The sequence below is a fragment of the Drosophila grimshawi genome, unplaced genomic scaffold (genome assembly GCF_018153295.1).
Source record: "Drosophila grimshawi isolate 15287-2541.00 unplaced genomic scaffold, ASM1815329v1 contig_1377, whole genome shotgun sequence".
Lineage (NCBI taxonomy): Eukaryota > Metazoa > Arthropoda > Insecta > Diptera > Drosophilidae > Drosophila > Drosophila grimshawi.
The window spans coordinates 15,137,448-15,152,836 of NW_025062900.1; the positions used below are offsets into that span (position 1 = coordinate 15,137,448).

General features: G+C 40.7%; 2 protein-coding genes across 7 annotated transcripts in view; one reads left to right on the top strand and one right to left on the bottom strand.

The window, feature by feature from the left end:
- The window catches only part of LOC6562721 (AF4/FMR2 family member lilli), a 34,557-nt gene extending 25,395 nt beyond the window's left edge, over positions 1-9,162 (top strand). Inside the window, exons 2-6 of one of the 6 annotated variants that reach the window (XM_032736364.2) lie at positions 1,123-1,760; positions 2,026-2,238; positions 4,582-4,799; positions 6,506-6,664; positions 7,396-9,158. In XM_032736364.2, the coding sequence (XP_032592255.1) occupies positions 1,123-1,760; positions 2,026-2,238; positions 4,582-4,799; positions 6,506-6,664; positions 7,396-8,744 (2,577 nt within the window). In that variant the 3' untranslated portion in view covers positions 8,745-9,158. Of the gene's footprint in view, positions 1-1,122; positions 1,761-2,025; positions 2,239-4,581; positions 4,800-6,505; positions 6,675-7,392 lie in introns of all 6 variants that reach the window. The other 5 variants (XM_032736366.2, XM_032736367.2, XM_032736368.2 and 2 more) reach the window with 5 other exon arrangements.
- Positions 9,163-11,964: 2,802 nt separating this feature from the next.
- LOC6561597 (zinc finger protein 492) lies at positions 11,965-14,801 on the bottom strand. The gene is made up of 7 exons (XM_032736155.2): positions 14,546-14,801; positions 14,001-14,171; positions 13,726-13,923; positions 13,078-13,564; positions 12,740-13,010; positions 12,484-12,672; positions 11,965-12,402 (listed from the first exon to the last, which is right to left on the bottom strand). Exons 2-7 carry the CDS (start codon positions 14,154-14,156, stop codon positions 11,967-11,969), a joined length of 1,737 nt encoding a protein of 578 aa, XP_032592046.1. The 5' UTR covers positions 14,157-14,171; positions 14,546-14,801; the 3' UTR covers positions 11,965-11,966.
- Between the last annotated feature and the right edge of the window lie 588 nt (positions 14,802-15,389).

Sequence of the window (15,389 nt, forward strand, 5' to 3'; positions counted from 1 at the left end):
TGTCGAAAAAAAGAAGAAAAGGTTTCAACTGCATAATCTGTTTATAACTTTTACGGTTGACATAAATCTGGATCTGCCCCAGACCTCAACAAATGAGCTATTTACCTTCAGACTTAAGCGCTTGTCAGATTTTAGCCACCACCTCCCACATATCCTAGAAGTGTCGGAACAAAAAAGTTTTGTTCTTGCTGCGCCGCTGATGACTCCATATAGTCCAGTCCAGTGTCGGTTATAATGCCACAAAGTTTTTTGTGGGCCGCACGGACACAATCGACAGGAAACCAAACAAAAGCAAAAGTTTGACTTGAGCCATTGAAAACTTTCCGCTCTGCTGAATCATCGCAGATTCGACCCCCTCGGCACACACTGAGTAGTGTCCTTTAAAAAACGAAAATTGAATCATTCAAGTGTCGCTTCCTATGCACACGCAATAAATCATCCAGCTTCGGTGGGGAATAGACCAAATCCAATCTCAGCTGTATTATGGCACCGCAAGTAGCCACAGTGCAAAACCTGTTGATATCCATCGGACTGGCTCAAATAAGCTAAAGTCTGCAAAAGAAAAAAAAAAAGAGAATTAAAACATAAATTTGAGATTGAAATTAAATAAATATTTTAACTACAACTTTCATTTATTTTTAGGAGCAAAATAGTTATTAAGTTTGTGATAAATAAAAAAAACTACACATCTTTTTTTGAATATTGTGAATCTCTTAAAGGATGCCGCAAACTATGTGTAGAGCTAAAAAATTGAAAATGAATAAATATTTTAACAAGTTTTTTATTTTATTTTTCATTGTAATTGAACTACCTAAAAGAACACTGCAAAAAGAACTCTTCCATTTGAATATGTGGCAGCTCGATCTGCCTGAGATCTGTGCACCATTTAGGCATATTTCTTCAGACATATGAAACTAATTCAATTCAATACGAGTGGCTTTTTAGTCGCATTGTTAGCTCAAATGTTGTGCTTCCCTTGAGTAGCCTACAATTTCTGGAGTGCTGAACATCTATTTACAGTAAAGATAAACCCGCATCAATATTAATCTTCTCCATTGCCTACCAACACTCTCTAATCTATCTCTCTCTTCTCTCTCTCTCTCTCTCGTTCTCTTATTGCAGCCACCTGAGAATGAGCTACAGAAATCGCACGAACATAATCCGGCCGCCCTAAGCGAACATCAGTTGCGGGTGCAGGCGTCGCTGCAACGCTTGAATATACCTGACTGGTTCCGACAATACAATCAAAATGCCGCCCGGTCGCCAGATGGCGCCGTTGCCGGCAACGCTGGCGCAACAGCGTCCTCTGGCGGCTACAAGCCGGGCAATTTTACGCGCAAGCGCACACAGGATTCTGGTCGCTGGCAGGGCCTTAACTCGAAGACGACTTCGCTCAGTTCGCTGGGATCACAGCGCTCTGATCGTAGTCCCCTGCTGTTGAGTCCCTCGGCGCACAGCCATCATGGCGGTCAGAGTAGCGGCGTCAGCGCCTCCACGTCGGCGGGTCATCAAGCGCCGCACGGCCATGGCCATGGTCAGGTGGGCGCCACACGCTGGTCCACCTCGCATCTGAACTCGACGCAGACATCGCCGAGTGTGTCGCAGCGGGGCAGCTTTGCCCGTGGTGCACCCATCAACAGCAGCTTCATGTCGGTGGCCAGCGGCAGCAGCGCCGGCGGTGTCCTGAGGAACTCATATCGTCAGCCATATTTGGGCTGGCGCAGCACAGAGAAGCTGTCACAGCGCACGCCACACGAACGGTGAGTGCAAGTTGGTACAGTGAAAACTCTCTTCGGCGGACAGTGCAAAGAAGTCAAGGCAATCCCCAATTTAACTTGAGTCATTTCGACTTAGATATTGTGCTTAAATTTAATGAGAGTGGATCTTGTTTCACATACCTTAAAATATATAATAAAATTGGGTCCAAGAAAGAGTCTAAATGGTTGCATTTGTCCGCCAAGTTGGAGAGTTTTCACAGTATCCATTATAACTAAAATTAATTCATATCTCATTTGATTATTTTAGACTGGCCAACTCGCTGCTGGCGCAACGCACCTCGCCCACAACGGCAACTGCGACGAATGGAGTGCGTGCGATGCAGCCGGTTACGCCGGAAATACAAAGTTCCATCAAGGAGGTCACCTCGGCCATAGTGCATTATGTGAACGATCAGACGCAGGCGCAGCACTTGCAACAGCAACAGCAGCAGCGCAGCCGATCAGCGAGTCCCAATTCGAGGTAGGCAGCGGATCCATCAGCCATCAACTCATCCGTCGTTGCAGTTTAAACAGACAGACAGACAGACAGACAGACAGAGAATATACAGAATTGACACCATTGAGTGTTCAAGTTGTCGTAGTAGTCGCCTACTTTCCTCCATCTGTGTGTAGTTGTTATTACCATATCTATATCTATATCTCTATCTATATATATATATCATTTGATCTACTTGAATACCCGCTCCCATCTCTTTATCCCATCACATTTCGTACTGAAATCTTTCATTTCTCTTCGACAACTACACAACGCGTAGCTATCTGTAAAGTCCAACACCCAGCACCAACTGCAGCCGTCAGTCAGTCAGTTAGTCAGTCAGTCAGTTTGGCAGATTGTCAGTTTGTCAGGCTGCCTGCTGCCTGCTGCCTAACTGCCACGCCCTCAGCGATGTCCAGAGGTAAGCACGCCCCTACCCCATAATTGGGCTTTGTCATCCGCTTCAACGTCTTGGCGTCTTCCATGTGGCTAACCATGTGACTAACCCAATCCTCGTGCAATCTACATGTCTTACATGTTACTCACACCAAATATCTGATATCTGTGCTGGTTTCTACTAAACACACTAAACACAAACAACAAATGAACTAAAAACAACTTTCACCTCAAAAACTTTGCTTGGCCTGTTGCCAATTGATGGGCATAAATGGGGCAGGTCAATCAGTGTGCTTGGCAAAAAGGGATGAAATTCTCCGTGTGATTATGAAGTTGATGCTCTTCAGGATACTAAAATCAAAGCTGAGAAAAATTCCTTAAAATGCTTTCTTTTTTTTTGGTTTTAGAAATGTCTATTAAATGTAATCTAGTAATCAACTTTTACCTTTTCTAATCGAAATTGAACACAATATAATTCTTGATATATATATATATATTTTAATTCCCCACACAATCGTTATTGATATTAAGGCAGCTTTGTGGCAAGCTGAATGAGTTGCTTCATCAAATCGAAATCGTATGAGTTTTCTTTCATAAATATTCGCACAATGGCCACCTATTCAAATCGAAATTGATTTCATTTTGCTTTCACGCTCAATCTGCCAGTCGATTCGAGATGTCAGTGCAAACTGTCCCGCAGCTATTAATAAGGTTCAATATATAAAAGCGAACCAACCCCAAACGCCACATGTAATTTAAATGCCAACAATGCAGCTGTCAGAGAGCCTTTCTGATGTGGGACTACCACCACCAAGCTCTGGCAATATGTCAAGCCCAGCTCCTAGCCAAAAGCCCCACTTCCAATACCTGTGCAATCAGTGCGGCCCATTTGTACATGTTTCGAGGAGTGGAGTCCACATAGCACTTTGCCAGTGCCAATCATAATGCAAATCAATAATATTACAGTGGAGCAAATTCGCATACAGGGTGCCATGCTCAGCAGCTCTATTTATGTGGACTTGTTGGTCAGCTGATTACCCTATAATAATAACCAAAATTGCCTTTATTATTGGCAGTACATAAGTCGAAGATTGGCTATAAAATATTATGTGATAGTCATAAACAGATTAGGAAATCGATTTTTAAATCGAAAATCTAAGAAGAAAGTTGTAGTTTATTTAAAAGCAAAATACTTATTTAAAGTTTAGTTTAAAATGAGTACAAATTACATATATATATATATATATATATATATTTATGCTTAGTCTTATTCCAAGCATTTCTCTGGAACACTTGGAAAAGCTCTTTTCCTATTGTCAGGCCGCCAGCGAGGCGCCCCACATAGCCGCAGCTTCCGCAGTACCGAGACAGCAGCAACCCTCCAAACAGTTGCCAACGTGTCCTATGTTTATCTCTCTCCGTCTCTTTCTCTCGCGCTCGCACACATCAGTGACACAGAATAAACCCACACGCCCAGCGGAAACGAAGGACTCTTTTATGCTCTCGATCCCACAATTGGGTTTTGCCTTCTGGTATTTGTGTGTTTCACATCATTCGTGTGCGACGTCTGCTGCCAAACGCTACCCGAAAAGAGTGCTGCGCAACAAAAATATATATATCCTAAATTGCAAATAGAATTATATAAACCAAGTGAGTTAGTTGGCCGGGTTTAGAGTGCCTTAATCATATGCGTATTCTGTTTTTGGGCGATGCGTTGGCATTTGGCATAACATGCAAATTGTTGTGTAAGGTTAGTGCAGTTGCGCCTGCCACAAGTGCAACGTCAGTTGAGTCACAGCTGCTGTGACGTCACTTATTGATTTTACTACTCGCCTGGTGTTTGCCTCTTTGTTTGTTTTTATTTTTGTTTTTGTATTTGTATTTGTGTTGTTGGCTTAAGACTAATCTGTCTAATTCAATCCATTCGTACAGAAAGTGCTGGCTGGAGAGCAGTTTCGTTGGCACACGTCCGCTGGACTCACCGCAAACGCCCGTCATTGATAGCAGCAGCAGCCCGCCCCCGATCCAGCAGCAGAACAAGCAACATCAACATCAACATCAACAGCTCCATTTGGATGCCACAACGGTGGTTGCCATTGGACAGCCGCCACTACGCATGAACGGACTTAGCCGAGTCGGCGGCGGTGGCGGTGAGTCCACCATTTATATCTGACCAACAGCAGTAGCAGTAGCAGCAGCACCTGGCCAATAATGGCCTGCTTAGTTTTTATCCTAGTATCCTAGTTAACTCTTTGATTTGTTTTTATTTATCTATCACAAAAATTGCTTTTGTAATTGTGCACAAAGGTCACAAATGAGAAATGCGTTTATACATATATATATATATATTTTCATAATTACATATATGTATATGCATATGTACATATATGAATACATATGTAGCTATGCTTACATATGCTTTTTATATACCTAAAAACAGATTATATGATTTCGTAGTCGCACACACACACAACACACACACACCCATACACAAATGTAGCTTGAAATGCAATTTTCTACATTTGTTTTTTATTTGTATTATGGTGTTTATCGTTAAAAACAAAAAGAAATAACAGAAAACAGAAGAAAATAATAATATTAGATAATAGGGCGCAAAGTGCAAATGCATTTGAAGTTTCTGTTGTTTTAACGACTGTAAATTACAAAAAACGTTCTTAACACATTTTTCTACACAAATTCATTTGAAATTGACAACCTACTTTTTTGAGCATATCAAAAGCAAAAAACGTACATGAGTAGTTTTTTTTAGTGTTTACAAAACTTATTTTAATAAATATAATATTTAATTTTATAATTAATTTTTAATAAACACAGCTATGGCATATACAGTTAATTATTATTGTATTATTATCAATATTATCATTATTACATATTTTTATTATTATTATTGTACTCGTCCCTCCTTGTCGCCCAATTTAATGCCAACAAATTGCATAGCTTACTTATCTGCGTATAAGTTTGCTATGCATCTCGTTGGCATCATTCATTTAAAATTCTGCTCAAAATGCACCATCAGAAACACACATTTTTAATTTTGGAATTTTCGATTTTAGGCTTGGTTTTTAAAATTAGCAAAATTCGTATACCCAACTCCCCAACAACAACAACAAAACAAAACAACAACAAAAAAGAACAACAAATTAAACAATAATAATAGCCGACTATTTAACAACTAAGCGTGCTATAAATTTAATTTCTTTTATATATTTATATGTAATGTAATCTGATTAGAATGCAACGAACGACGACTCGAAGATATTTCCTTCTCGATCGCATACTCTTATGCTACATACAAATATATATACACCTATAATTTTTTGTAAAAATGATTATTATAGATTCTAAACAAAAAAAAATAACGATATCAAGTGCTTTATATGTCTGCCTCGCTAATGGTGGCTACAATAAAAACTGAACAATATTTACATCAATTTTATTCGAAATGTTATCATTTTGTAGTTCTTTGTTTATTATTTTAGCTGCATTGTAGAAATAGTTGAGATACCCTTTGCTCTTTACAACCGAAATAATACACGCTTGTACATAAGCCATTTTCTCAGTGTAATTTTTGATTAAAACTTAACATATTCACTTGGATTTCTTACCTCAATCATTTAATGAACATAATTAATTCCCCCCCATTTTAGATATAAGAACATTTAATGCGCTATATATTTTTTCAAGCCTAACAACAATTTGTTTTTGTATTCTTATATTTTATATCGTGCATTATTAACAACAAAACAAAAAAAAAAAAATATTGTGCAACAAATTTGGTCCCAAAAAAAAAAAAAAAAAAAAAACAAAAACTTTGTAATTAAAATTGCATCTAAAGCGCCTGAACGCTCGTTGAGCAATGCATCGCTAGAAGATGTCTTAGCCTCACTTTTAGGACTGCCAACTACCTCCTCCTCCAACAGCCAGAACACCAACAGCAACAACAACAACAGAAACCAAGCAGCAGCGTCGACCATAGCAGGGTCCTCGACGACAGGTATGAACCTGTAAGTTTTTGATCCAATATATCCGATACCCACCAAAAAAAAAAAAAAAAAACTAAACTAAAAATGAAAAGATAACAACAAAAAATATATTTGGAAAATTATGTGAAAAAGAGAGAGAAGAGACAAATGGGTATAGGAAAAAAAAGACTACTTCAGTTCTTGTTTGTTGTTTGCATATAAAGCTCTATATCCTATATATATTCTCTATATATGTATATATATATACATACAATATACAAAGGCCTTTAACTCAGTGCTATGTGTTCTCTTTATATACTATATACTCCTAAATCCTAACGTTTCTTGTAGATTTGCTGAAACAACTTCATATACTTGGTTAAATATTATCTAGCAATCTATCAAGCGCATTTAGTTCTAGTTTGAACATTTTACTTTCCATTCTTATTTTCGAACGAAATTACACTGAGAAAAAATACATGACATACATATATCATATACGCTGCGCTTGCGTCGTTATTCAACACTAAAACATACATATATACTGAAAGTATCCTTTCCACTAGAACTGCTCCCAGCATGCGAGGCAAGATATATATATATATATAACAAAAACAAAAACATCCTATTAAAACATCCATTTGAATGCTCATTGTTGTTGTTGTTGTTAATTGTGATTTTTGAAAGATTTGATTGGATGTGCAGTAAACGCGTTCCACTAATCGGCTTTACGCATATCGCCTTCGATTCTCTTCCACAGCAGATACAACAGCTAGTAGTAGGAGTCGCCAACAACAGCTGGAGGTGGAGCAGCAGCTGCTGCGTCGTCGCAGCGAGGGAGACGCACCCAGCCAGAAGCAGAAGCAGCAACAGCAACAGTATCCAAATCAGAATCAACCAAACCAATCACAATCGCAATCACAATCACAATCCCAATCACAAGCTCAATATCAATATCAATCGCAATCACAGTCACAGATTTCGAGCAATGCCAGCAACCGACGCGTTTCGCTTGGCGACTCCAATTCCGCCCAGGCGGATAAGGGCAATAACGGCGATCAGCAGCAACAGCAGCAGCAGCAGCAGCTGCAGATCCGTTGCCGCAATACCAAGTGTGAGGCAAGTGCCACGCCCGCCGAAGCCAAGAAGCTGTACAAGTCATGCCACAATTGTACCCATCTATATTGTTCACGTGAGTGTCGGCGCGCCCACTGGGAAAAGCATCGGAAGGCGTGTCTCCACTCGCGCGCCTCCAATTTGTGCCGGCAGGTGTTAGCCACGTGCAAGGACGACGTTGACTCTCAGCGGCATCTTAGCCTGCTGGCGCGCCGGGGTAGCCTGTCGCAGGGACGTGGTGTTGTCCGTGTGCTCTTTCGCAGCGCGGAGGCAGCGGAGGGTTTTATCAAGCATGGATTTCAGTGCATGGGCGAGGCATCGTATGTACGCTGGCCGGATCTGATGCCGGCCGAAATGGGTCTGGAACTGTACTCGGAACTGCTCAAGCTCAGCACCGAATACAAGCCCGAGTCAAAGATGTTGATCTATGTGGCCATTTGTGTGGTCTCCGAGGCGCCGGGCATGGGTCAGGCGCCAGTGCGCTGGGAACGCCAGCTGGTCTCACGTTGTGCCAAGCTGAAGCTGTGCAAGACTGTGCTCGCCGAACTGGAGCTGCAGCAGCAGGCATTGCAGCAACCACTCGCTGTGATGGCCGTGCCGGAGAGCACCGAGATACTCATACTCACCTTCAATCCGGGTCTGCGCACCGTGCCCGGCAACCGGGAGTTAATATTGTCCAACATCTTGGACATTCTGTCGCGGCGTGGCGTACTCCTTCGCAAACACTATCCGGAGATCTATCAGCGACTGCAGACCTACACGGACGGCCAGGCGGACAAGTTTAATCCGGTGACGCTGCATCCGCGTGACTCGCAAACTGGCCAGAGTTTCGTCTGCATCATAATGCCCGTCCACACGGACAGTGAGTTCATCAAGCTGCCCTCGGCGGCAGATGGTGGTGGCAATCGTGTGACCACCATTGATGTCGGCTCCCCCGCCGCCCTCGCCCAGCTGGACGATGATGAGCTGCTCACACGCAACACGCCATCAAGTTGATTAAAGGCTGGCAACCGCAACAGCAGCATCAGGCAAAAAAGGACCACCTTTGGTGATGATGATGCCCTGAGCTGTGGTTTGGAGAGCACACGGATGTGAGAGTGCCTCAATCGCTTCCACGTTTTGCTCTCTGGATTTAGTAAATAAGTCTTTGAACAACAAGTCGCTTCTACTATCGTTCTCTACTCTACTACTACAAATATTCATGTTAGTTAGTCAGCTGTTCAGTTACTGCAATTAGCTAGTTATCTACTAGTAACAAGGGCTAGTGTGAGCACACACAGGCGTCATATATCAGTAGTGCCCTCCACTTCCAAAAAAGAAAAAAAGAACACTCGTTGTCTGGAACACCATCAGTCCCCATCCATTTGTCAGATCGCGATAGAACTCTCGAAAATTATCTAAAAAAAAAAAGAAAAAAAACAAAACCAAATTAAAAGAAAAACATTTATTATTTGGGGGAATTAAAGCCACCAGCAAAAAAAAAATAAACTAACTTCTAACTTTAAAAACTAATGTTAAAAAACGTCAAGCTTTACTATCATATATCTCTGAGCTTACAGGTGACAGCAAGTCACATGCGAAAGCTACATGCTATATAACTGCAAGCTAAGGTTGACAGAGTTGAGACCCAATAATTGTTGAAAGATGTCCTTCACAGTTCTCAATGGATATCACTGAACGTTACCCCTGAATCCTTCAGATCTATTCTGCAGCTTCCAAGTAGCAAGAAAGAAAAACTAAAACACTTTCAACTTTCTAGCTTAAGAGACAAGAATTAAGTTAACGCGAAAACACAAGACAATTTCCTATATAAGCTGCGGCGCTACTCGAAGCATAACCTCACTTTTTATATTGCAATTCACATAGACACATCAAAAACTATATATATATATATATATATAACTAACTACAAATACTTGAGTATTTACATGCATACATATATACAAATAACTTCTTCTATGTGTTAAATGTAACAAGAGCAAATTGTTTGCTTATGGCCTTATTTAAAGTTTGTTGAATTTGTTCTGCCCCTCCAAAAATAAAGCGTAACATTTTGTAGCCTTTGAAATTAGGTTTTTTATTTATGTGTAAGTCAAATGCGGATCTAGGTTAGCTTAAATATATATCTATTAGTTAAATTTTGTGTACTAAATACTAGAGTTGAGAATCAAAAGCTAATATAATGCCCAATAACCAAAATTTTGACATTCACTTTTAGCTAAAATAAATATTATTAGATCGGTAACTCTCCAAATATTCCTTTTCTAGTTCAAATTGCTTAACCAAACACACAACAATTTATACATTTTTGTGTAAATAATACAAAAGAACTTGTATTCAAATACATATACATATACAAATACATATACATATACATATACATACATGCAAACATTCATTACATTATATACATATGAGTAAAAAGCGCTTTAATTAACACAATTCTACAGATTCGTACAACACACAACATTAGTTCTCAAACAATATAAAGAAAACTGTAAGTTGTTTAGTACTTGTAAGAACGACTTGAAATACAATAAATAAAATGCATTCAACATTATTGAAATAAAATGAGTTTCAATCTGTGGGCTGTGGGCAAAAAGAATAATGGTCATAACTACGTTGGTCTAATAAATTGTAACAATACAGTCGAACAGGGGCTGAATTCGGTTGTGAAAATCAAAAATTTTAAAGCATATTTTTGTAGCCAACAATAAAATCTGTTGTACAAAGTAGATTTAAAAAATTCAAATCTCTTAGCATACTTTTAGGATGAGCAAAAAGGCTAGGACAGCAACTTTTCAGACGACAACTCTAACTCTGCGTATCCTTGCGGATTCGATGAACATCGTGAGTTAGGATTATAAGGACTAACTGTATTCATTGGCATACGAGGTTTAGGGGGTTATCTAAGAACCAAACAAAAAAATTCAGTCAAACGCAAAATCCCTACCAGACACCTTTGGATGTCCTTTGGTCAGCTTATGGTAATTACGAGTAGTAGGAAACATGGGTCGCAAGGATGCACAAATATACTTCTGAGATATGATCATTATTATGCATACAGGAAAAACTTTGATCTTAGTGATTTGAAGGACCATCCAATATATTCATTTGACTTGCTTGTTGATCGAAATATATCCTAATAGTATTTATGATGGCCAAGTTTAGGCGATTTTTCAATTCTAATATGATTTTTTCTGACTGTTTGGAAAATATCCTAGATTCTTGAATGGGTCTGACCTGGGTCTCACGAGTTAAAAAACATCAATATAGCCGAAGAACTGAATAGAAGCTAAGGACATATTGCGCTAGGATGCGATAAGTAAATAGTTTTGAAATTATTCAAATATGATTTATTTATTAAAGTTATAATTGTTTCGTGTAATACTTATTTAGATTTACATAAATTGTATTTAAAATGTTGGTTTGTTTTTTCTCCTTAATGCTAGTATTGTTTTTAAACGAATTAATGTCCTACCCATATATGTATATATACATATACCAATGACGATACGGATGTATATTATGTATGTATGTATGTATATAGTACATGCCTGCGTAGATTCTTACGTATTTGCTTTCGATGCGCCTAACGCACGCTCCTCCGCTTATATAAATCCGTGTAAATTACAGCTACAATTTGTATACGGAAATAGACTATAACACTTATAATGTACCACACACATTGCGCCATATCTATGTTACATTCTATGAATAAATTAGGTTCGATTCGTTTTGTTGTTAAACGTAAAAAAGCGTTTTGGCGGTTCTCTTTCGAGACAGCCACCAAGCCCAATTTATAGAGCCCTACATGAAAAACTACGGTATTAAAAAAAATAATAATATTAATAATATATGTATATATAACGTTAATGGTGCCTAGCTGGTAATGGTGATGATGACGATGCTCCTCTCCTGCCTCGATTACTATTATTATTATTATGTACAGGCGCCAGCTCAATAGTTTGATGCCGAACTAAAGGCGGCGCCCTGCTCTGACAGCTCATCCTGACGTTGTGAATTCTGTGTCGTTGGCAACTGATAGTAATAGCCTGGATACGGATGCGTTGAAAATGAGCCTGTTCCCAAACCCGTGCCCGTGCCCGTGCCCGTGCTCGTGCCCATGCCCGTACCCGTGGCCGATTGATAGGCGGACGCCGCTGCCGTAGTTGTTGCTGTGCTAGTCGTCTTGGCATTGGCATTGGTTGCTCTTATCTATAAGCCGCCGATGATCACCTCCTGTTGCGCATCGTCATCCATGTCTGGCAGCTCCTGCTTGTGCACGACCATGCCATCACCAGCCGGCTGCCTGGGCGCCGTTTGTCCATATTTCTGATGTATGCCCCGGTGGCGTTTCAACGCGAAACGATCGGCAAACGCTGCCGAACATATTTCACATTTGTACGGCTTCTCGCCGGAGTGCACCTTGGCATGGTTCTTCAGATGTGCCGCCTGCGAAAAGGCCGAGCCGCATATTTCGCACTTGTACGGCTTCTCGCCGGTGTGTATGCGACGATGATTCCACAGCGTGGCATGACGCGCAAATCCCTTGTCGCACACCCCGCACACATACGGACGTTCGCCGCTGTGCGTGCGCTCGTGATTCTTCAGATGCGGCGATTGCGAGAACTGCATTCCACAAGTTTGACATCTGCACACAAGTAATACACACATATATTAATGAGTAAATGATAAACATAAAATGCGTTTCATTTTGGTTGTCGTCACCTACTTGTAGGGCTTTTCGCCAGTGTGTATGCGCGCATGGTTCTTAAGGTAGACGGCCTTGGCAAATGCCAGTCCGCAGATGGTGCACTTGTAGTTCTTCTCGCCGCTGTGCAGCTTCTTGTGTGACCACAGGCTGGAGTAGCGTGAGAAGAGGCCGCCGCATATGTTGCAGCTGAAGGGTTTACTGGGATTTCTGCAAGCAAAACAAATAAACATTAGCTTCTAATATGCGATAGTTTAAATGATGGGGAAAAACCCACTCGGTCTTCACGGTGACAGAATTTTGTTTGACGGAACCACTGGCGCCGGTATGTGTATGTGTGTGTTGACCCATTAGAACGACGCCGGAACCATTGCACTTTTGACATTTGGTCATCTGTTGGGAGTTGCGCTTCTTCACCGGATGATGACCGGATGAGCTCGGTTCTCGCTTGGGAGTTGTGCTGCCAGTTTGCTGGGCAACAATCTGCTGAAGCTGAGCTTGCGCCTGGGGTGTAGTTGATATGATTTGTACAGGATGCGCCATTTGACCTGTTTTTATGGATGGAAAACATTTAGTTTACAATTAGATCTTCACATTTGAAGATATGGTGTTTACCATCGGGTGCCACAAATATTTGTTGTTGCGCCGCCTGCTCCGCTTGCATGCAGGACTCGCAGCGCACCTGCTTGGGACCCTTGCGCTTCGACTGTTGCATCATGGCAGTGCCGCAATTGATGCACTTGCTCGACTTGGAATTGTCGTGCTGCTGTTGCTGTTGTGATGCCTGCTGTTGTTGCTGCTGCTGCTGCTGTTGCTGCTGCATCACGGACTGTTGCACTGGCTCCAGTGAATCGGAAGCAACGATTTGTATTTGTCCCATCTGTCCATTGCCGGTGATTATATTTTGTGTCTGCACCAGACCCTGTGCGTTGACCACCGTGATGGCATCATTCGATTGCTGTGAGTTATGCTGCTGCGGATCGGAGCCATCGGTGTGCATCCGCTTGTGAGCGTTGAGCAGTGCCAAATGCTGAAACATCTCCGAGCAGACATCACACTTGAAGCTGATGTTTGATATTGTATTTTGCAGTGGTGAAATTGTCTGGAGAAAAGAGTTTGACGATTTACTTAATGATTGCCCCATGTTTAACTATAGTCTACTACTTTATATACTCTTAATGAAACTTTTAACAACTGCTAAGCTGACATATTTACATGTTACTTGTTTAGCTAAGCCTTCTTTTCAAAGAGATGGCGACTTACCGCTGCAATTGGCTTATTTTGATTGACAATCTGTATGCGTCCTTGTGCATCTACAGTGGCGATGCCCACGGTGCCCTGATTGAGGGGCATTCCGTTGACCAGAGCATAATTGTAGCCACCAACTGGCTGTGTAATGTAGCAAGTCTTATTGTCGTCTGTGGTGGCCAATTGTGCCAGATTTACCGTGCCGCCATTGCCCTGCATATTGCGACAAAAACCAAACAGAAATAATGAAAATATGCCAAAGCATGTAACGCATTTAACGTTCCACTCACATTTGTTGTGTAGTAAAAGGTGGGCTGTTGATCGGCCTTCTGGCCCTCGATTTTGGGTTGTTTGAGAATGGTGCCGTCTGCTGTTTGGTATTGAATCGTTGTCGGTTGGCCGTTGATGGCGTTTGTGAATATTATGTTCTTGGTGAGGTCTTCCATTATGTGCACAAATCACTAAATGGCAATGCAAATTACTTCAAATATTTATTGTTTTTATTTAAAGTAAAACTAAAATGTGCGAAATTCGTTTAAATAAAATGCACATTGAGTTGTGTTTCACAACACTGGCGACGCCACCAATACGGCGTGTGCGAGCGAGCCAACCATAGAGCACACACGTCAGCGAAAAACGACTGATTAAAAATGGCGACGATGAGACAAAAAATATGTATGCGCTGCACACACTTCACAAACGAACACAAAATTGTAACTTCATTTCAAAATATGCCGCTGTCTGCACTCGTCAATTGCACAATATGCATCTAAATTGTACAAATTTGAGCAGAATAGCAGGCAGTTGGACGCTTACGCTTGATTTGGCAATTTACCTTTTACGCAACCAACCACAAAAAATAGTTTCTGCTGCGCCTTGCACGCCCAGCGCAGCACACACACAGTGGCTATATTAAATAGATTTATTTTGGCACTGTTAATTTAAACGGCTAATGCACGGCCGGTTGTCAGTTTTTTATCCACAAAATTTTGTTTGGAATGAAAGCAAAACTTTATTATTGTTTTTTCTTCCTCTAACAAATTAAATTCCAGCACAAAAACCTTCTGCTCGTTTGTTCTTACGTGCGTTCGAATGTGGACTGCTGAAGAGAGACGGAGAGTGAAGAAAGCCATGGAGAGAGCAGTAGCACATTAACCACGCCACTGGGCTGCCAGACCGCGCGTTTTATCTTCGAGGGTGGCCAGATCGCTGGTTACCATTTTAAAATATATGGGGATAAAAAATACCGCGCTTAGCTGGTCGCCTTTTACAAATAAATTTTAAAAATGAAATAGTTATATAAATATATGCTCACACATATACTGATTAAAATTAATGCATGTATGTACTTATATATAAATATTTAATATTGCATTTGTTTAAATCAATTTTGAAATGTTCTCTAGTTGCTGTATAAGAATTGTAAAACATTGTAATAAATATGAGGAAATTGTAAAAATATCAGACGTGTATTATAATAAGAGTGTGGCTCTTCGACAGTTGACTCTTATACATATAAGCCGAGCGTGGCCAGATCAGTAAAATATGATCGACTATGCTGCCAGATGGGTGTTAGCCGAACCGTTTTAAATACAAGCGAAAGTCTCGCGCCAATTTAAAAAGAAATTGGCTTGCGGCTCTAATAAAATAAAATATTAATTTTTATTGCAAAACTTATG

Coding starts and splice junctions, on each gene's coding strand:
- LOC6561597 (XM_032736155.2), bottom strand. CDS start 14,156: ATGGAAGACCTCACCAAGAACATAATATTCACAAACGCCATCAACGGC. Junction 13,565..13,725: donor AAAATAAGCCAATTGCAGCG/GTAAGTCGCCAT, acceptor TCTTTTCTCCAG/ACAATTTCACCACTGCAAAA. Junction 13,011..13,077: donor AATATTTGTGGCACCCGATG/GTAAACACCATA, acceptor CCATAAAAACAG/GTCAAATGGCGCATCCTGTA.